At 39.7% G+C, this 21,573-nt stretch overlaps 1 protein-coding gene across 1 annotated transcript in view; it reads left to right on the top strand.

Moving 5' to 3' along the window:
• l3mbtl1 (L3MBTL histone methyl-lysine binding protein 1) overlaps positions 1-21,573 on the top strand; it is a 92,474-nt gene that overhangs the window by 20,033 nt on the left and 50,868 nt on the right. The window contains exons 7-10 of the mRNA XM_059981197.1: positions 1,106-1,253; positions 4,962-5,076; positions 12,461-12,555; positions 14,487-14,591. Coding sequence (XP_059837180.1) covers positions 1,106-1,253; positions 4,962-5,076; positions 12,461-12,555; positions 14,487-14,591 — 463 coding nt within the window. The remainder of the gene's footprint in view (positions 1-1,105; positions 1,254-4,961; positions 5,077-12,460; positions 12,556-14,486; positions 14,592-21,573) is intronic.

Here is a 21,573-nt window from a genome sequence, read left to right as displayed (position 1 = left end):
ACTCACAACCAAAGTCTCATTGGAGGAAAGAAAATTAAGAAAATTGTATGGCACTTGTCAGGAAAGATCAGGGGATTTTCTTGCTACCATTACAACCTGAAGCTGACTTAATGACTAAACATATTGCTGATCTTTGTGGAACTTGTACAAAGTAGGTGCAGAATTTTTTTTTATGACAGGTCACTGCACTTCAAGGAGATAAGGCCATAAGACAAAGGAGCAGAATTAGGCCATTTAACCCATTGAGTCTGCTTCGCCATTTCATCACGGCTGATCCATTTCCCCTGAACCTCAATCTCCTGCTTTCTCCTTGTAACTTTCCATGCCCTGACTAATCAAGAACCTATTAACCTCTGCCTTAAATACACCCAATGACCGAGCTTTCACAGCTGCATATGGCAGTGACTTCCACAGATTCACCACTCTCTGGCTGAAGACATTCCTCCTCATCTCCATTCTACAAGGATATCCTTCTATTCTGAAGCTGTGCTCTCTGGTCCTAGACTCCTCCACTATAGGAGTTATCCTCTCCACTACTGCACATCCATTCTATCGAAGCCCTGATAGGGATGTGATAAGAGAATATATAAGCACAAGCCCTATAGAATTTAGTTCAGAATTGATTTTTCCTAGCAGATAATCCACCCGACACAAGTTTTTAAGGAATAGATATCTGGATTCAGTACACTTTTGAATAAATGAAAATAAATACGCTGTTGAAGAGGTAAAGTGGTTTGCACAATGCTTTACAATACCAGCTATCCGTGTTCAATTCCCACTGTTGCCTGTAAGGAGTTTGTACGTTGTTCTCTTGACTGCATGGGTTTCCTCTGGGTGCTCTGGTTTCCTCCCACAATCCAAAGATGTACTGGTTGGTAGGTTGATTTGGCATTGTAGATTTCCCGTGATTAGGCTAGGATTAAATTGAGGGATTGCTATGCTGCACTGTATCTCAATAAATAAAAATAAATCTATTAAGTATTGTAAAAACCAATCAATTTACTATTAAACGTCTATTTTAACCGCCTTTGTTACATAAGCTCTAGGTCTTATTGAATGTTTACACTATGGCTTTTATATAATGTAATTATTTTCTTATGAACAGGTCACTCAGAATGGGCAGTACAGCAGTGAAGAGGAGTGCTGGGGCAATATTAAAACGGGTCAAAAAGAGGAAAAGGAAAGTGTGTCTGAGTCCTAGTTCAGAATCCAATGAGGAATATGATTATGAATTAACTGAGTTGGAGCACACGGTAAGAGTACTTTGCAAAATTTCACTGGGGCAACTTGTAACATTCTGGTACAGAGTGTTTCTTGAAAACTCTCCAAAAGCATTATAGTGCTGCCGTCAGAAAATTGCAAAATCTAAAGCTGAGAAATTTTGCATGGGCCTTCTCTTTTGAGTTGACCAATTTACGTTAATTTTTGCTGTATGTTCCTTGTGTTACATTTAGTATATTTTTGGAGATTCTATGAAATGAGAGTGGGTGCCAGTGGGAGCTCTGGGTCCTTTTGTCCATGAATTTTAATGGAGATAAATTTGTGAAGAGCAATCTAACCTCCCCACACAAACTCCTAATATGGACATCCATTTTTATGAACTGTAGCAGGGGCACGTATGCATTAACTATACTCAAGGCTAAATGTACTGACTGTAAGGTTGTCCTGCTATAGCACAGATACTTTAGAGCTGTAAGTTTGATTTCCAGCTGACTTTTGTTAAACCCAGTGAGGCAACTTCAGATTTATTGGCTCTGTCTGATAAATTCTGTTCTGAGATTTTACAATGTAGCTTTATGTCTAATCATTCTGGAAAGAATATAGGAACTGGTAGCCAAATCTCAGAATGAAACCACCTGCTTTCTCACAGTTAGCCAGAGTTCGATCACTGACTACTTGGGCACTTGTCTTAATGTTAATTGTAAAGTATTTAGTCAGAGGAGTAACTCTAACTTACTTCTGTAGGCTACTAATTATCCGTGAAAATGATACCTGTTTATTGTTGTGTTCTGATACGAAAACAATAAAAGTTAAAATTCATAATTATTATCACAACAGTCTAAAACTGTAGAGATGCAGTGTGCAGAAAACAAGGCCAGAATTCCACAGACTGCGGATTGGATTGTACCCATCAGGATGAACTTGTACTCATTCTCAATTCTTTAATTAGTGGTGTTTGCTGCTTAATGTTAAACAATAATATTGGTTGAAGGCTTTAAGGAGTTCCTAGGTGTTGATTTGATCCAGAAAAAAAAACGTTTCTTAAAAAAAAATCCATTTTATATTAGACTGAAGTTTTACTCCATCTGCTGAAAAACACATTAATTTCCTGTGGAGTATCTCCATGTTGGCTTCGTTAGTTTGCTGGGAAAGTAGCAAGTGGAACTTAATTCAGGCAAGAGAGATGTGACAGAACAAAAACAGGTAAAAATCTGCAGATGCTGGTAATCCAAAGCACACAAAATGCTGAAGGAACTCGGCAGGTCAGGCAGCATCTATGGAAATGAATAAACAGTTGACGTTTCTGGCTGAGACCCTTTATTAGGGTCCCTCAGGAGTGAAGTGATGCACTTGAGGAGATGCAACAAGGCAGGCACACATAAAAGACAGGGGATTGGGGGGGAACATTAAGCACAGGGGACCAGAGCGACCTTAGAATCTATGTCTATGTCTGCATTTACAGTAAAGTAGGAGGCCAGGTAGATGAAGTGGCTAAAAAGTGGTTAAGTGTTTCTCTTTATTAGCTACACAGAGACACAGAATATTATATCAGTGTTTTATGTAAAAATTGTATACAATACTTATTGCTTACAATTTGAGGATTGTATACACCATATTACAGGAAGAGTGCAAATATACTGGAGAGGACGTAGAGTGGACTGAGGAACGTTTATCTAAACTGTGGTTGTTTTCTGTAGAACTAGTTTGACTGAGGGGAGACTGAACTGAGCGATTTAAAATTATGAGTGCTTGAGAAAGAGTAAATAGAAGTAGCTATTTCCTTTAGCTGAGGGATTATAGATGAGGAACGTGGATTTAAAGTAATTAGATTAGAAATTGGATGAGCGCAGAGTATGTTCTGGATAGAGGTAGATGAAATTCTGGAAATCACTGCCAAAAAAAAAAAGATTGGGAAAATCTCGAGAATGAAATCTTCCGCATATTTAACAAGAGTTTTGTATACCTGAAGAAGGCAAGAGGTCTGGAAGGCAGGATTAGGGTGGGTAGCTCTGTTGAACCAACATGAATGTCAGAATCAGAGTCTGAATTAAATTTATTATCGCTGGCATATGTCATGAAATTTGTTGTTATATGACAGCAGTACATTACAATACATAATAAAAATTAAATTACAGTAAATATATAAATATAAAGTAATGAGGCAGTGTTCATGGGTTCAATGTCTATTCAGAAATCTGCTGGCAGATGGGAAGAAACTTTTAATAGCAATGAGAAGAGGGCATGTCATGGGTGATGGGAGTTCTTAATGATGGATGCTGCCTTTTTGAGGCATCGCCCTTTAAGAATATCCTAGATGCTAGGGATGCTAGTGCTCATGATGCAGTTGAATGAGTTTACAACTTTCTGCAGATAATTTCAATCCTGTGTGGTGGATATCCTCTGCCCCCATACCAGACAGTGATGCAGCCAGTTAGAATGTTCTTCGTGGTACATCTGTAGAAATTTGTGAATTCCTTTGATCACACAGCAAATATCCTCAAACTCCTAATAAAGTATAGCCGCTGCCGTGCCTTTTTTGTAATTGCATCAATATGCTGGGCCTAGGATAGATCCTCAGAGATGTCGACACCCAGGAACTTGAAATTTCCCACCCTTTCCACTTCTGATCCCTCTACAAAGACAGGTGTGTGTTTCCTTGTCTTACCCTTTTTGAAGTCCAAAATTAATTCTTCAGTCTTACTGACACTGAGTGCAAGGGTTTTGCTGTGACACCACGCAACCAGCTGATCTATCTCGCTTCTGTATGCCTCCTCATCACCATCTGGAATTCTGCCAACAATAATTGTGTCATCAGCAAATTTATTGATGACACTTGAGCTGTGCCTAGCCACACAGTCATAAGTGCAGAGAGAGTAGAGCAGTGGGCTAAGCACACATCCTTGAGGTGCACCAGTGATAATTATCAGGAGGGCGGAGATGTTTATTTCTGATCCGCACAGACTGTGATCTTCTAGTGAGGACGTTGAGGATCCTGTTTCAGAGGGAGATACAGAAATGTAAGAATGATTGTGTTAAATGCTCAGCTCCAGTCAATGTTCCCTTTAATTTGTAATCACCACTATGTGCAAAAATTTTCTCCTGTGCAATTTTTTGCCCAGTAACTACAACATGTGCACAATGAATAATTTCTTCAATAAAATCCGTATGAATAAGCCAGCTTTGTAATCTGCAGATAAATCATCACAAAGTCCAAGTTGTTAACACAGTCCGTGTCGGAAACCGGAAAAGGAAACGTGATTGCGTATGATCGTGAAATATACATGCGAATGAGGTAGAGGGTGACATCCTTTTGAGTGCAGTTTAAATTCTTTTGTGCACTAGTAGCAAAGGATATGTGCACACACACGCGCACACCTTAGAGGGAATATTGGCTGTAGTCAATAGCCAGCAGCCTGATGTAAGTATTAGTAAGTATGTCCAGTGGCGCCATTAAGAAGGCGACTTGTCTGAGCTGCTCCAAAGGAACTAATAGGCCCAGTGAGTTCCTTCAGTATTGTACATTTATTTGATTCTGTAAAAATGGGAGCTTACTGCTAATCAAAAATTCAGAGCCGACTGTAGCTGACTGATACAAAGTACCGCATTTTGTGTTGTTTTTGAAGTCTAGTCTAGCAGCTAGAAAAAAGAAACGCCAAATATAAACTATATTGATGAATTGGTGCTTACCTTAGCTATAATTCTAAACTTGTCTGTTCTTTGTGCATCACAATATTTTGTAGGATGAGCAAAAGGAAGATTCTGGAAATGTCGGTGGACATTTATTGGATGACAATCATCATGTGGAATTTAGACAAGGTCGACCCAGTGAACCCAGCTGCACTTTTCCTGGAGAGGGTATGTTCTGGATTTCACGATTAGTGATGTTATAAGACAAAATAAATTAAGAAGAATGAAAAATAGCTTATTTTTCTTATCACACAAAGTATACAGGGAAGCGGTTGCTCACGCTGAAAGTGCAAAAGGTTGGTTGTACTCTGCAAACGGACTAATTAGCTTAATTTATTTTCACAGACTAAGATGATTTTGCCATCAAATCTTTGAAATTGGCTTTATTTAACCTGTTTCTATCCACACTTAGCCTCTTTCAAACTAAACATAGAATGCTATCATATTTTGATCATGTTTCTCTATGCAATGACTGATCCTGATTCATGTTGGAATTTGCTGTTTGCTGATTGGTTCTGTCATTTTGTTTTAGATTCATGGAGTTATACAACTTAGAAACAGGCCCTTCAGTCCAACCTGTCCTGCTGACTGAGATGTCTATGTGCATTCATTCCTCTAAAATGTTCCCATGCTCCCTCCAACACTGATTCTCATGCTGCTGTTAAAAGCTGGGGCCCTGGTTCCTGGGCTTCCTTTAAACTCACAGTAACCTCATCATTTTATAGCGTCACCAGTTTATACAGCAAGGAAATAGCCCTTTCGGTCTAATTTTTCTATGCTGACCTTTCTAAGCTTGTTCCCTTTGCCTGCATTTGACCCATTTCCCTTTAAACTTTTCCCATTCTTATACCTGTCCAAATGTCTGTTAAACGTTGAGCTTCCGGCAGTTCATTCCACTTACCCGCCACCTTCTGTGTGAAAGGTTTAAAGATTCACTTTAAATCTCTCCTCTCACACATTAAACCTTTGCTCTCTAGTTTCAGATTACTACTCTTGTCCTTAAAGGGACCTACTTTCTCCCTCATTACTCCTTTATTCTTAATAAGTGCAAAGAGATTTTTAGACATCTCCTTTATTGTGACTGCCAAGAATATCTCATGTCCTATTTTTACCCTCCTAATTTCCTTCTTAAGCATGTTCCTTCATCACTTACACTCCTCAAGGCACTCACTTGATGCCAGCTGCTTTACCTGGTATATGCCTCCCTTTTACTGATCAATATCCCTCATCAGGCAGCGTTACTAATCCTGACAGAGCTACCCTTTGCTGTAACGGGAATATGCCTGCCCTAAAAGAAACTGTCTCCATCTCATTTTCAAAGGCCTTCCACTTGCTAGATGCTCCTCTACCTGTTAACAGCTTCACCCAATCAATCTTTGCAAGGTCTTGTCTCATGCTATCAAAATTAGCATTGCCCTAATTTAAGACTTTGACTGATGGACCAGTCCTATATTTTCCATAATTATCTTGAAACTAACAGAATTATGACCAATCCTCGCCTACTTTTCCAGCCTCATTTCCTGGGAGGACGTCAAATTTAGCTCCTTCTCTAATAGGGCCATCTATCATCATTTCAGAGTTTTATCCATATGGCCTTACTGGACATTTGTCCCAGGATATCATCACTAAGTACTGCATTCTCCTTAATTGATAGTGCATCTCCTGCTCCTCTCTAACCTCTGGCTTGAGGCATCTGTGCCTTAGAACATGGAGCTGTCTGACTTGTTTGTGTCTCAACCATGGTTATGAAATAGCTGTAATACCACAATTCATGTGCTGATCCAAGCTCTGAATTCATCTGCCTTACATGTCAGGTTACTTAGAATGAAATAAACGAAGTTTAGCCTGTCAGATTTTCCTCTCCCTGCCTTTTCATCTTGGCCGAAGATGTCAATTATCCATTGCCCTTCTCCTTAGACGCTGCCTGACATGCTGAGTTCTACACCATCTCATGTTGCTTCACATTCCAGTATCTGTATTCCTGTGTCCCTATATTGCAACTGATCATTTACAGAATATTATAATTTTAGTTTGATACTACATCACTACAGCTCCAGCATCATATCTGATAACTACACTGTCTTATGGATGCTCCTCAGGCCATATATTGATTTTTTTGCTGAAAGTTCAGAGGTTGATACCTAGTGGAAGGAGGGCATATTCCTATTATAAGAGGAAACTAGAGGCTAAGACATCTCAAATGTTTATTCTAGTTTACAAATAAGCATGTGTAGGTTGGGTGAAAGGTAAATTCCAGAAATGTCAGGCAACATTTAATGGATGACAACTAATGTTCCTTTTAACCTTTTTACACCTGTATGGACTAACCTTTGCTCTGAGCAGGAAATTTTAATATTGCCTGAAAACAGTGCGCCACTTTAATTTTTGTTTGTAATATGCGTACTATGAATATTTAGAATGAAAGTTTGATAAATCACATACTTTTTATTTATTAATTGGGGTGTGTAATGAAGTAAGTACAGCAAAAAAAAGTTTCACTTTTTGTCAACTTATTCTCATCTGTCTATATTACAAACCCATTGTCTATATCCAGATTAATTTTGCATCAAGATGAGTCTTAATCCTCATTAAATCATCCAAATGTTCCACTTTTAGTTTGTTTCTGGATTTACATTTGATTGAATTCATAAGACTGAATCCATCGCAGTCTACACTAGAAGCTTGAAATGTTTCAATGATGTCAATGAGAACTGACAATTCTTCAAATTCTTCATTTCTAAGTGTGTGGTTCATGTATCAGTGAACATCTTATATTGAACTAGACTTCATTTTATGCTAAATTATATTACCATAATTTCAAAATTATATGACTATAATGTCAAAATTCGATTAACATAATTTCAAAATTACATTAAAGAAAATTCCAAGTGCATGGCAACAAATGCAACTGCGCACCCGCAATGCTTAGAGGGAACAGTGATGACAACAGTCACAGACCAAGCGAATTTATAGACTCAGTTTACAAATCTATTTAAATTATGTATTTTGAGCCACAAAGGAAAAATGAAGTTCGTATTTATAAAGCATCTGGCTGCGGCATGTCTCTGAGCTCCTAACAGCTAATGAAATAATTTGAAGATTCAGCGCCAATTTGATCACAGCAAAATTGAACAAGACAGAAAACTACTAAGGTTCTCTCTTTCTTAGAAAATGTTAGTTGTATTTTAATTGAGTGTTTAATATAAATTTAATGGTCTTAGCCAAAATGTAAGAATTCTGACACCATTATATTTCTGTGATGTTGTGTTCTAAACCCTCATTGGAGCTTGAGCTTGCTATATCTTAAGACCATAAGACATAGGAGCAGAAATAGGGCACTCAGCCCTTTTAGTCTGCTCTGCCATTCATACATAGCTGATTTATTATTCCTCTTAACCCCATTCTCCTATCTTCTCCCCATAATGTTTGATGCCCTGAGTAACCCAACAACTTATCAAACTCTGGTGTAAATATGCTCAATGACTTGGGAGCCACAGTCGTCTGTGGCAAAAAAATACACAGATTCACCACCCTATGGCTAAATAAATTCCTTCTCATCTCTGTTTTAAATGGATGTCTCTCTGTTCTGAGTTTGTGCCCTTATGTCCAGTACTCACCCACTATAGAAAACATCTTTTCCTCACCCACCCTATCTAGGACTTTAAATAGTCAAAAAGTTTCAGTGGGATTCACCCCTCATTCTTCTAAACTCCACTGAGTACAGGTCCAGAGCCATCAAACACTCCTCATACATTAACCCTTTCACTCCAGGAATCATTCTTGTGAACTTACTCTGGTGTTTCTCCAATGCTGGAGTTCAAAACTGTTCACAGTACTCCAAGTGCAGTCTGACCAATTCATTATGAAGCCTTAGCTCTTATAATCCAGTCCTTTCAAAGTGAATGCTAACATTGCATTTGCCTTCCTTACCACTGACTCAACCTGTAAGTTAAACTTTGAGGAATCCTGCACAAGGATCCCAAGCCCCTTTGAACCTCTGATTTTTGAATATTCTTCCCATTTACAAAATAGGCTATGCCTTTTACCCTTCTACTAAAGCTCAGAGCCATACACTTACCTACACAATATTCCATGACCATACACTTCCCTGCGTTATATTCCTTCAGCCCCTTCTTTGTCTAAATCCTTCTGCGGACTCTGCTTCCTCAGCACTACATGCCCCTTTATCTATCTTCGAATCATGAAAATTTGGCAACAAAACCATCAATCCCATCATCCAAATCGTTGACGTACAATGTGAAAAGAAGCAATCCCAATAACGACCCTTGCAGAACACTGCTTGTCACCAGCTGCCAGCTAGAATAGGCCTCCTTTATTCCAACTGTTTGCTCCTCCCAGTCAGCCAATCCTCTATCCATGCTAGTATCTTTCCAGTAATATCATAGGCTCTTGTCAACCAGCCCCATGTGCAGCACCTTGTCAAAGGCCTTCTTAAAATCTAAGTAAACAACATCCACCATCTCTCCTTTGTCTATCTTGCTTGTTATTTCCTCAAAGAATTCCAACAGATTTGTCAGGCAAGGTTTCCCCTTCAGGAAATCTTGCTGTCTTGGGCTTATTTTGTCATGTGCCTCCAAGTATCTGGAAAACACATTCTTAACAATTGACTCCCACATCTTCTCAATACTGAAGTTCGGCTAACTGGTTTATAATTTACTTTATTCTGCCTTCATCCCTTTTTAAAGAGTGGAGTGACTCTTGTAGTTTTCCAGTCCTCGGTGCCATTCCAGAATCTAGTGATTCTTGAACAATTATTACTAATATTACTGTAATCTCTTTAGCTAGCTCGTTCAGAACTCAGCAGTGTAGTCCATCTGATGCAGGTGATCTACCTTAAGAAGTTTCAGCTTTCCAAACGTCTTCTCCATAGTAATAGCAATTACACCTCCTTCTGCCCCATGACATTCTCGAACTTTTGGCACACTGCTATTGTCTTCCACAGTAAAGACTGACACGAAATACTTCGTAAGTTCATCTGCCATTCTCTATCCCCCATTACTACCTCTCCAGTGTAATTTTTCCAGTAGTTCAATGTCCACTCTTGCCTCTTTTTTATTCTTTATATATCTGAGAAAAAAACATTTTGTATGCTCTTTGATATAATTGGCTAGCTTACCTTCATAGTTCATCCATTCAACCTTCTGCTGGTTTTTAAAATATTCACAATCCTTTAACTTCCCACTAATTTTTGCTATATCCTTTGTTGTGCTTTTATGCTAGCTTTGCAATCCCTTGTCAGCCACAGTTGTCTTATCCTCCCTTTAGAATACATCTTCATCTGAGCGATGTATCTGTCTTGCGCCTTCCGAATAGCCCCCAGAATCTCCAGCCATTGCTGATCTGCCATCATCCCTGCTATTGTCCCCTTCCAATCAACTTTGGCCAGCTTCTCTCTCATGCCTCTGTTGATTCACTTTTACTCCACTGTAATATTAGTATATCTGACTTTTTCTTCTCCTTCTCAATCTGTAAAGTGAGTTGTATCATATTATGATCAGTGCTTCCCAGGCATTCCTTTACCTTCAGTTCCCTGATCAAATCTGGTCTATTACACAACACATAATCCTGAAATGCCTTTCTCCTAGTGGATTCAACCATGAGCTGCTCTAAAAAGCCTTCTTATAGGCATTCTACAAATTACCTCTCTGGGGATCCAACACCAGCATGATTTTCCCAATCTAGATGCATATTGCTATCTCCCACAGTTAGAGTAATGTTGCCCTTATTACATGCCTTTTCTATTTCCTATTGAAAGTTATATTGCATATTCTGGCTGCTGTTTGGTGGCCTGTATGTAACTCCCATCAGGATCTTTTACTCTTGCTAATTCTTAACTTACCCAAAAGGATTCTACATCTTCCAATCCCATGTCTCCTCTTTCTAAGGATTTGATTTCATTTTTTACCAGCAGAGCCATCCCACCCTCCTCTGCCTTCCCTGCCTGACCTTTCGATACAATATGTATCCTTGGATGTTAAGCTCCCAGATATGATCTTCTTTCAGCCATGTCTCAGTGATGACCACAACATCATACCTGCAAATCTCTAACTGGGCTACAAGATCATTTACCTTTTTCCATATACTGCACTCATTCAAACATAACACCTTTAGTTCTGTATTCATCATCCTTGTTGATTTTGTCCCCGTGTGACATTTCACCTCATCCCTCTGGCTGCAATTTTGCCCTGTCAACTGCCTGTCTTTCCTCACTGTCTCACTATACATTACATTGACTTGTATACCAACAGCCAATCATCATCCCTATCACTCAAGTTCCCCTCCTCCATGCCAATTTAGTTTAAACCTTCTCCAGTAGCTCCTGCAAACCTGCCTGCAAGGATATTGGACCCTTTGGATCCTGTCCTTTTTGTACATGTCATACCTTTCCCAGTAGTGATCCCAACGATCTAGAAATCTGAAACCCTGTCCCCTGAACCACTTCCTCAGCCACATGTTCATCAGTTACTTACCAGCTTATTCCTGAACTGACTAGCACATACTACTGGGAATAATTCAGAGATTACTACTTGGAAGTCCTCCTGTTCAGCCTCTTCCATAACTCCCTATACTCACTGCGCAGGATATCTTCCCCCTTTCTGCTTATGTCATTAGCGCCAATATGCACCATGATCTCTGGCTGCTCACCTTCCCTATTGAGAATCTTCTGCAGCCGCTCTGAGACATCCTGGACTCTAGCACTGGGGAGGCAACATACCATCTTGACTTCTCTCTTGTGGCCACAGAATCTGCTGTCCGGTCCCCCTAACTGTTGAATCTCCTATAACTTCCACTCTGATTGACTTTGCCCTTCCCTGCTGAGCCTCAGAACTGGGCACAGTGCCACTGGCCTGGCTGCTGCTGCTGTGCCCTGATAGATCAACCTTCACAGCATTATTCAAAGTGGTGTACCTGTTGCTCAGTGGAATACCCACAGGGGAACCCTGCACCTGTCCGCATCCTCACCACATCCTGCCCTGGCACTCCTTCTCCGCCACCTGTCCCACACCTCCCTGTGGTACTCCACCCTCACCATTCCCAACATCCTTTGCTCCCGCTGGATTTACAAATACAGTACCTTGACAAATACAGAACTGTGCAAAAATCTTTGGCACCCTAGCTATATGAATGTGCCTGAGACTTTAGCACAATACTGTCGGTCGGAGTGAAAAATGGCATTGAATCATATATTTTGTGTACTATTTTGTACTGTTATTATACCAATATACTCTTCTTGTTTTTTTTTAACTGTATTCTTCATTCTTTATTTGAATTATGCAATACATGCATAGTTTAAGAATGCTGCCTGATAATACTCAGTGATACTTTTCAGGTTGTTTGAATGATTGTTTGAAGAACTTCACCTCTTGAGGGCTTCTAAGCAACTTTGTTCTGTAGCAGAAACTAAATTAACATTAGAACTGGTCTCATGCAAAATGGGTGTTAAACAAAATCAATCCATTTATTCTGGAAGGAAATGTTTCTATATTTAAAAATGAATTAATTGTAATTTAATTTTCCATGTATTTTTTAGCTGTATCTGTTGTAGGAAAGAACAAAATCTGGTCTTGGGCTTCATACTTAGAAGAGGAAAAGGCTTTTGCTGCTCCTGTCAAACTCTTTCGAGAGGTAATAATCAATACTTTCTTTATATTTTCTGAAATAATAAATCTGACCAAGATTCTATATACGGAATTGCTATATAAGAGCATTAAAAAAAGTTGGGAGATAATTATTTGACTAGCCTGATCATTTTATAGAGAACGCAGCTGACGTGGCTTAAAGTTATCTGTTCAGTTGAGACTCAGTCGTATCCCTCTGCTCCCTTCAGATTCACGTCATGCTTGTTCCATGGCCTTATCCTTTTAGTGGCATTGATCAAGATATGAAGGAACAGTGATAACCAACACTATCTCTTATTAGATAGCTGTAGCACAGAAGAATATGCACGTAAATGGTGGACAACATGTATTTTGAAAAGCTGACATAATATAGGTTGAACACCCCTTATCTGAATCTCTGAAATTCTGAAAACCGCTGAAATCCAAGAGTTTTTAAAGTATTGACGTGGCATCACAAATGGAAAATTCCACAAAGTGCTGGGCAGGTCCCCAGGTCTCAGCACACCACAGACTGTTCTGAGAAGTCACCTCACATATGTAATGAACAGAAGTTAATGAAAAATAGATAAAGCACTGCATAAAACAAAAAATGAAGATCTTGATTGTTTATCATCAGCATTGGAGAAAACATGTGGCGGATTATGAAACAAGCAGATCTATCAACAAACTGAAAATTGAAGGTAATTGTGAATATTCAGCAGACTGGTTGCAGAAAAGTTAAGAAAAGGCAAGGCATTAAAATCTTAAAATACCTGCTGATCGTGAAAATTTGGCCCCTGAACAAATCTATAATGCTTATTGTTTTAATACCTTACATAAAACCTAAATATAAAGAAAATACAAATATAGTGTACTGTAACTTTTAAAGCAAAACATGGCATCGTAGGTGGAATCTGAAGGCCTCCTGTTGTTTTTTGTTGTTCGACAGCTGATTCAGGTATACTCCTGATGCTGCTGTGTTGTTTTAGTTACCCTGCACAAGTTATATTGTGATTATATTAATGGTATGTAATCATTTTCACTGTTAAGTACAGATGTATAATGAATAAGTGTAAGACAAAGATTGCTTACCAGTAGCACATAAATTCAGAGTCAGAAATTATGGTGATCCCAAGCTATCTCATTATATATTTCAAATCCCAATAAAATCCAAAATCCAAAACACTTCTGGCCCCAAGCATTTCTGTAAGGAGTACTCGCCCTGTACAACTTTGTGATAATAGGCGCAATTAAATGCTTATTTTTCTCATTTCTGGGTTAGATTGATGTTAATAAGAGCTGAGTTTCTTTAACTGATTAAATAACAACAAATATATCTAAAGTTCTTTTTAGGTCCATTATTTTCTTACATATGTGAAAGGCTACCAAATTTAAGATGTGAAGGGGATAAATATTCATCTTGGACTACAAGTGCAAATAGTGAAAAATTATGGGACTATCTTCTTTCTTAAAATATAGTCCTGCCAGAAATTGAGGATGTAGTCAGACAATAGAGACTGTTATGCACTAATGTCACTAGTATGTGGTATTTTATGACTGATGAGTGAAATTTTGTATTTTTTATTATCGTATTATTATTAGCAAAAATGTCAATTTTATTAGCTTCTCTGTGCAGAAGAATTCTTGTACAATGACTAAAAACAAATTTATTATAGATTGCCCTGGATCTTTGACATACCTGTTTTATTAGACAAATACATGAGTTTTAATAAATGCAGTTTTGTTATGCTTGTATAATCAATTTACAACATGTTTATAACATGTAAAATGACAGATTTGCTCCTTTTTTTCATATCTGCCCAAACTAATAGTTGAATATACAAAGACTGTGGAGTGAGAACAGAGCATAAACAAATGAAAATAGTTGTGGACATTTAAATTAATTGAAATAATGTTGTTAATTTTTTAATGTGACTACACTTTTCTTTCCTCGAACAGTATCAGTCCTTTCCACAGAATAAGAATGCTTTCAAAGTTGGCATGAAATTAGAGGGTATTGATCCGACACATCCATCTATGTACTTTGCACTCACAGTATTTGAGGTACAGGAAACTTCAGTTATTTTTAATGTCTGTGGTTGATTTACTGTATGTTTACTATTTGTATGTTGAACCAAAGTATCAGTTGAGCTACTGGTACTTTGTTTCAACATACAACTCATTAGGAAATAAAAAATGCAGAAAAAGTAATTAACACCTAAAAATGAATCTATTTAGTACAAATCTAAATATATATTTATGCATGTAAATTGGCTTTCAGTTATGTATGTATTTGTTAGCTCTTTTCTTAGCACATGATTTTCCTGCCAAAGATCCACTGCAAACTGTTGAAATTAAAGTCAATAATTTCAGAAGTATAATAGACGGATGTATTTGTATGTCCCAGCTATAACATGTGAATTGAATCAGAATCAGGTTTATTATCACCGGCATGTGTTGTGTCGGTAGTCAGATCTACCTCATTAATATTTGAATGTTGATGCAAATAAATGTCTTACAGCGAGCTACTGTCAGATATAATAGTGCGATCACTTGAGTCGAGTATGATGTTCTCCTCAGGGGTTGTCTATTGATGGGTCCTCAGGTGACTGTAGAGGCTGATTCAGGATCCACATAGTTTGGTGAAGTGCAGGCAACAGGCTTCTAGACCTCATAATCCTGTCTCCTTCGCTACTTGCTGAACATCGCAGGACTTAATCCAGGATGTTAGGGTGGATTTCTTAAATGGAGAACGTCTAACAACTCTTCCAGTGATTTTGTTTTATGTGGGGAAACTGTTGCATAGCCAGTCACCACATGGTTCTTGATGGATTAGCGTCAGGGCCTGGTGGCTTGGAATGTAAGAGAACTAGGCACCCTTTCTATAGGAACGATACGCAAGACAAGTTTTTTCAATGAACCTCAAAGTTCAAAGTACATCTATGTCACCATGTACAACCCTGATGTAGGAGCCATGTATCTATTTTCTGTCCGTTGGAGCCATCTATCTATTGGAGTCATGTCTGTATTGTATTTTGCTGTGTGTTTATTATGGTAATCTGTCACAAGGGTTGGGGCATGGTAGAAGCAAACGTGCAGAGTTACGTATTCACACTTAATTAGTTAGTGTTTCTAGTATAGCGGTGAAGGGTTTGAGTCACGGAGAATGATATTTTATTGTTGACCACTAATTTAGTTCGACTGCTTAGTGTGCTAATTAGAACGCAATTCAACCACTTTTTGCACCGACTAGAATGCTGAAGTATGTGCAGAATGCTAATTCTAATATCACTAATTAGAATGCTTAGTTACACTGATTTGAACACTAAGATCGCTGTATTGCTAATTTAGTTTTGTTAGTTTTTCTTTATCACTGTAAGACTGTTCATCTTTGCTGGGTTCGTAATAAAGGATTGAAAGTATATTTTTTGACTTTGGAACTTTGTTATTGTGAAAGCGCATCATACCGTGTTGACCTCCTGGTTTACTTTCTCAGTCATTTTGGCTTGTTTTAAAGTAACCACTACATTTTGGCAACAAAAATAACATTGTTTTACCAAATGAAGAGCAGTCTATGGCAAAGGATTGCCTCGGACCCGTTTGTGAAATTGGAGTCACAATACTGAGAACAATATGTCAGAAACTGGAGCAAACACGAGGAAATCTGCAGATGCTGGAAATTCAAACAACAACACACACAAAATGCTGGTGGAACACAGCAGGCCAGGCAGCATCTATAAGGAGAAGCACTGTCAACGTTTTGGACCGAGACCCTTCGTCAGGACTAACCGAAAGGAAAGATAGTAAGAGATTTGAAAGTAGTGGGGGGAGGGGGAAATGATAGGAGAAGACAGGAGGGGGTGGGATGAAGCTAAGAGCTGGAAAGGTGATTGGTGAAAGTGATACCGAGCTGGAGAAGGGAAAGGATCATGGGACGGGAGGCCTCGGGAGAAAGAAAGTGGGGGGGGGGGGTGAAGCACCAGAGGGAGATGGAGAACAGGCAAATAACTAAATATGTCAGGGATGGGGTAAGAAGGGGAGGAGAGGCATTAATGGAAGTTAGAGAAGTTAATGTTCATGCTATCAGGTTGGAGGCTACCCAGCCGGTATATAAGGTGTTATCCCTCCAACCTGAGTTTGGATTCATTTTTGACAGTAGAGGAGGCCATGGATAGACATATCAGAATGGGAATGGGATGTAGAATTAAAATGTATGGCCACTGGGAGATCCTGCTTTCTCTGGCGGACCGAGCGTAGGTGTTCAGCAAAACGGTCTCCCAGTCTGTGTCGGGTCTCACCAATATATAAAAGGCCGCACCGGGAGCACCGGACGCAGTATACCACATCAGCCGACTCACAGGTGAGGTGTCACCTCACCTGGAAGGACTGTCTGGGATGTTCACCATCAACTCTGCTCTCAAACGTATCTCTCCCATTTCCTGGACATCTGCCTTCACCCCATCCGCCCGCCACCCCACTCGGGATAGGGTTCCCCTTGTCCTTACCTATCACCCCACCAGCCTCCAGGTCCAACGTATAATTCTCCGTAACTTCGGCCACCTCCAACGGGATCCCACTATCAAGCACATCTTTCCCTCCCCTCCCTTGCTGCTTTCCGCAGGAATCGCTCCCTATGCGACTCCCTTGTCCACTTGTCCCCCCCATCCCTTCCCACCAATCTCCATCCTGGCATTTATCCTTGTAAGCGGAACAAGTCTACACCTGCCCTTACACTTTCTCCCTCACCACCATTCAGGGGCCCAGACAGTCCTTCCAGGTGAGGCAACACTTCACCTGTGAGTCAGCTGGTGTGGTATACTGCGTCCGGTGCTCCTGGTGTGGTCTTTATATATTGGTGAGACCCGACGCAGACTGGGAGACTGTTTCGCTGAACACCTACACTCGGTCTGCCAGAAAAAGCAGGATCTCCCAGCACATTTTAATTCCACATCCCATTCCCATTCTGATACGTCTATTCATGGCCTCCTCTACTGTCAAAATGAATCCAAACTCAGGTTGGAGGAACAACACCTTATATACCGGCTGGGTAGCCTCCAACCTGATGGCATGAACATTGACTTCTCCAACTTCCGTTAATGCCCCTCCTCCCCTCTTACTCCATCCCTGACATATTTAGTTGTTTGCCTGTTCTCCATCTCCCTCTGGTGCTTCCCCACCCCCACCGCTTTCTTTCACTTTCATCAATCACCTTTCCAGCTCTTAGCTTCATCCCACCCCCTCTGATCTTCTCCTATCATTTTGCATTTCCCCCTCCCCCCACTACTTTCAAATCTCTTACTATCTTTCCTTTCAGTTAGTCCTGACGAAGGGTCTCGGCCCAAAACATTGACAGTGCTTCTCCTTATAGATGCTGCCTGGCCTGCTGTGTTTCACCAGCATTTTGTGTGTGTTGTCAGAAACTGGAGCAGTTTGCAGCAAGTAAATGACCTTTTTGCTGATCTATACTGTGTGTGAGTGGTTTGAACGCAGTGTTCAATGGTCAGTGCTGCATATTCATTGGGGATGTTTGGTTGTTCATGTGGTGTTTGCTTGAAGGTTTGTTGCTCTGTTTTATTGGAATGCTGAAATATTCCTATTGCCAACATTTGAATTGAAGGCTTTTTGCTTAGTCTGTTTTAAGTGCTGTGGATGTGCGGGCAGTTTATTTATTGACTACGTTTATTGAATCGTACATCTCCAGTACTGCAGAATTAATTGCGAGTCGTGCTACTGGAGATAGTAATATGAGTGTACTGAAGCATGGAATTGGTGCCAGCAGCCCAGCAGCTGGGGCCTGCCAAAGAAAAATTAAAGCAGAAACTAGGGCTAATCTAATCGAAAGACTTCAAAGCGAGTATGAAACAAATGTGAACAAGATTAAAAGTTTAATACCATCAATTAATGATCTTATGAAAATTAAAGAAACTGCCTTACAACTGCAGTCTTATCTTGAGGGCTTGACAAATCTCTGTGAAGCTGTTGCAAAGCAACATCACATGCTAATCTCATTACTTCCCAAACTCAAGCATCAAAGATAAAGTAGGGGTTTTTCATGTATCAATGGCTATAGTAGTGCATTCACAGGGGATGTGAAACAATGGTTGAGCCAAACATGTTACATTGAAGAACATGAGACAATATGTGTCTCACCTTCCATCAGACAATGTTAATCAAATTCCAAGGCATGTTTCAGCTATGTATATTGCAAAAGACCCACAAGATGACATAGAACCAAGTGACAGTGTGTCAGATGTCAGCACTCGAAGTTCTGCTGCAGGCAGAGCATCTGTATTTAATATCTCCTCTGCACGCATTAAAACAGAGGCTGATTTAGCTGCATTAATATCACATCAGTGACTATTGAAAGACAACATGCTAGAAGAACAAGAGCTGCTCCTCTTGGAACAGCTGTGGAAAAGGAAGGAACAGTTTAAGTTAGACGGGGAAATTGCAGCACATCTGGCCAAAATTAACATGCTAAGGGCTTCAAGTGTGGCGAGTGGTCAAAGGTGTCCAGTGGCACAGTCCTGTGGTGTGAATTCCTATATTGAGAAGGCACAAAGATAAACAAATACACCCAATATCAGTGCTGACTTGTTCAATCCTCAGGTGTACGAGAAACTTGAACAAGACCCCCAAGAGCTAGTTCAGGTTGTTTACTCTCAGCCTGCGCTAATGAGGCTCTCTGAACCCATGGCATAATCCAACCAGTGCTCATGGGGACATTTACTTACAGAATGAAAACAATCTTGTTCTCTTCGATAAAGATCAAAATAGTACTATTCATACTATGAGGAAGCAAAATGAAATAACAACCTTATTTGTAACACAACAATACATTTCATCTTTGCTTAAAAGAGGGATTCAAATTTTCAATGGCAATCTATTGCAGTATCATGCATTCATGAGAACTTTTGAAAATTGTGTGAAAGCCAAGACTGACAGTTATAGTGATTTCCTCTACATCCTTGAACAATCGCCTTTGATAACTTGTCAGAAGTTGCCAACATGTTGATCCTAAGAAAGGATATCTGAAGACTAAGGCTTTACTACAGGAACAAATGTTCAAAGGTTCATTTATTATCAAAGCATGTATCCCTATACAACTCTGAAATTTATGTTCTCCAGATAGCCACCAAACAAAGAAAGAAAATGAAAGTCATTCACAGAGAAACATTAAACCCCACCCCCATACAAAGAAGAATAGCACTGATCATCAACCCCTCCCCCTGCAGAACATGGAACAGGAACATTGTTCCCCTCCCTCCCCCATAAAAACATGAACTAAAAACTATCAGAGCACTAATAGAACATCAACCCCCAAACACACCCCCTCACAGGACAAAACAGAAAAAGAACAGGTGAGAAAAAACGCAGAATTTAAAAACCTAACGTCTGCGAAAGTCCACAGTCCATAAATGTAATAGTCTAATCTGTAAGTGCAGAACCATGACACCATCCTACAATATCAGTGACACTCAGTGAAAGAGAGTAACACCACACGAGGCAGAGAGGCCTACCCGCTTGTCACAGTGATAGGCTGCTCAAAGGTGCCTTCTCTGGCAGCGATCAAAAGGAAGGCAGCCAGCACTGTAACTCTCACTCGCCTTCTGCATTCACCTCAATATCTCAATATTCCTCGATGCTTTAAGCAGTAGAATGGAGTCGAACATTGGCTCATGGCCCATCTTGAAGCTTCTTCGCATTGAGGCCGTACGAGTACGTGCTCGCTTCCTGGAATCTACTCGGAGACAACAAAGCACTGGATCATTCAAACGATCTACAAACTATAAATCACAGGCTCTAACAGTTAAAGAAACACAGTTAAGGTGAAAAGAAGTAAAAATGGTATTTTTGTTTGCTATTTGGACAATGTCAACTGAAGAAGCATTGTACGTTGGCACCATCTTGACTGGAAGATTTTGGTAATGAACAGAAAATTTTATCTGCCTACATGGAAAAGGCTCTTTCCTGGGTATCTGTCAAATCAGAAGATGTGAAAGCTCTTCAAAAATACATTTATTTCTATTACTAAAGTGCATGCCCATGCATTTCCAACATTGTGTTTCATTTTCCATTTCCTAGCCCAATCTTCTAATCTGTCTATGTCCTCTGCAGCCTCTCTGTTTCTTCAACTCTATCTGCTCCTTCACCAATCTTCATATCATCTGCAAACTTGGCAACAAAGCCATCCATTATGTCATCTAAATCATTGACATACAGCATAAAAAGAAGCTGTCCCAGCACCAGCTCCTGCGGAACACCATTAGTCACTGGCAGCCTACCAGAAAAGGTGCCTTTTATTCCCACTCACTGCCTCTACCAATCAGCTAGTGCTCTAACCATGCTGGTAACTTTCGTGTAATACCATGAGCTCTTAACTTGGTAAACAGCCTTGTCAAAGGCCTTCTGAAAATCCAAATATACAACATCCACTACATCCAATGAGTCATCTCCTCAAATAATTCCAACAGGTTTGTCAGGCAAGATTTTCTCTTAAGGAAATCATGCTAACTTTGTCCTATCTTTTCCTGTGTCACCAAGTACTCCATAATCTCATCCGTAACAATTGTCTCCACCATCTTCTCAACCATTGAAGTCAGGCTAACTGGTCTATTATTTCCTTTCTACTGCCTTCCTCCTTCCTTAAAGAGTGGAATAACATTTGCAATGTTCTAGTCCTCGAACACTATGTCAGAATCCAATGTTTTTTGAAAGATAAATGTGCAAATTATTTTCTAAATAGGAAGAAAATCCAAAAATCTGAGACACAAGGGGACTTGGGAGTCCTTGTGCAGAACATACTAAAGGTTAACTTGCAAGTAGAATCGGTAGTGAGGAAGGCAAGTGCAATGAATTCAAGAGCAGGGATGTGATGCTGAGGCTTTATAAGGCATTGGTGAGGCCTCACCTTGAGTATTGTGAACAGTTTTTGGCTCCTCATCTAAGATGTGCTGGCATTGGAGGGGGTCTAGAGGAGGTTCACAAGGATGATTTCAGGAACAAAGCTTTATTATACAACAAACACTTGATAGCTCCTGGGTCT

This window comes from Hypanus sabinus, chromosome 9, assembly GCF_030144855.1.
Source record: "Hypanus sabinus isolate sHypSab1 chromosome 9, sHypSab1.hap1, whole genome shotgun sequence".
Taxonomy (NCBI): Eukaryota; Metazoa; Chordata; class Chondrichthyes; order Myliobatiformes; family Dasyatidae; genus Hypanus; species Hypanus sabinus.
This window is presented reverse-complemented; position numbering and strand designations above follow the sequence as displayed.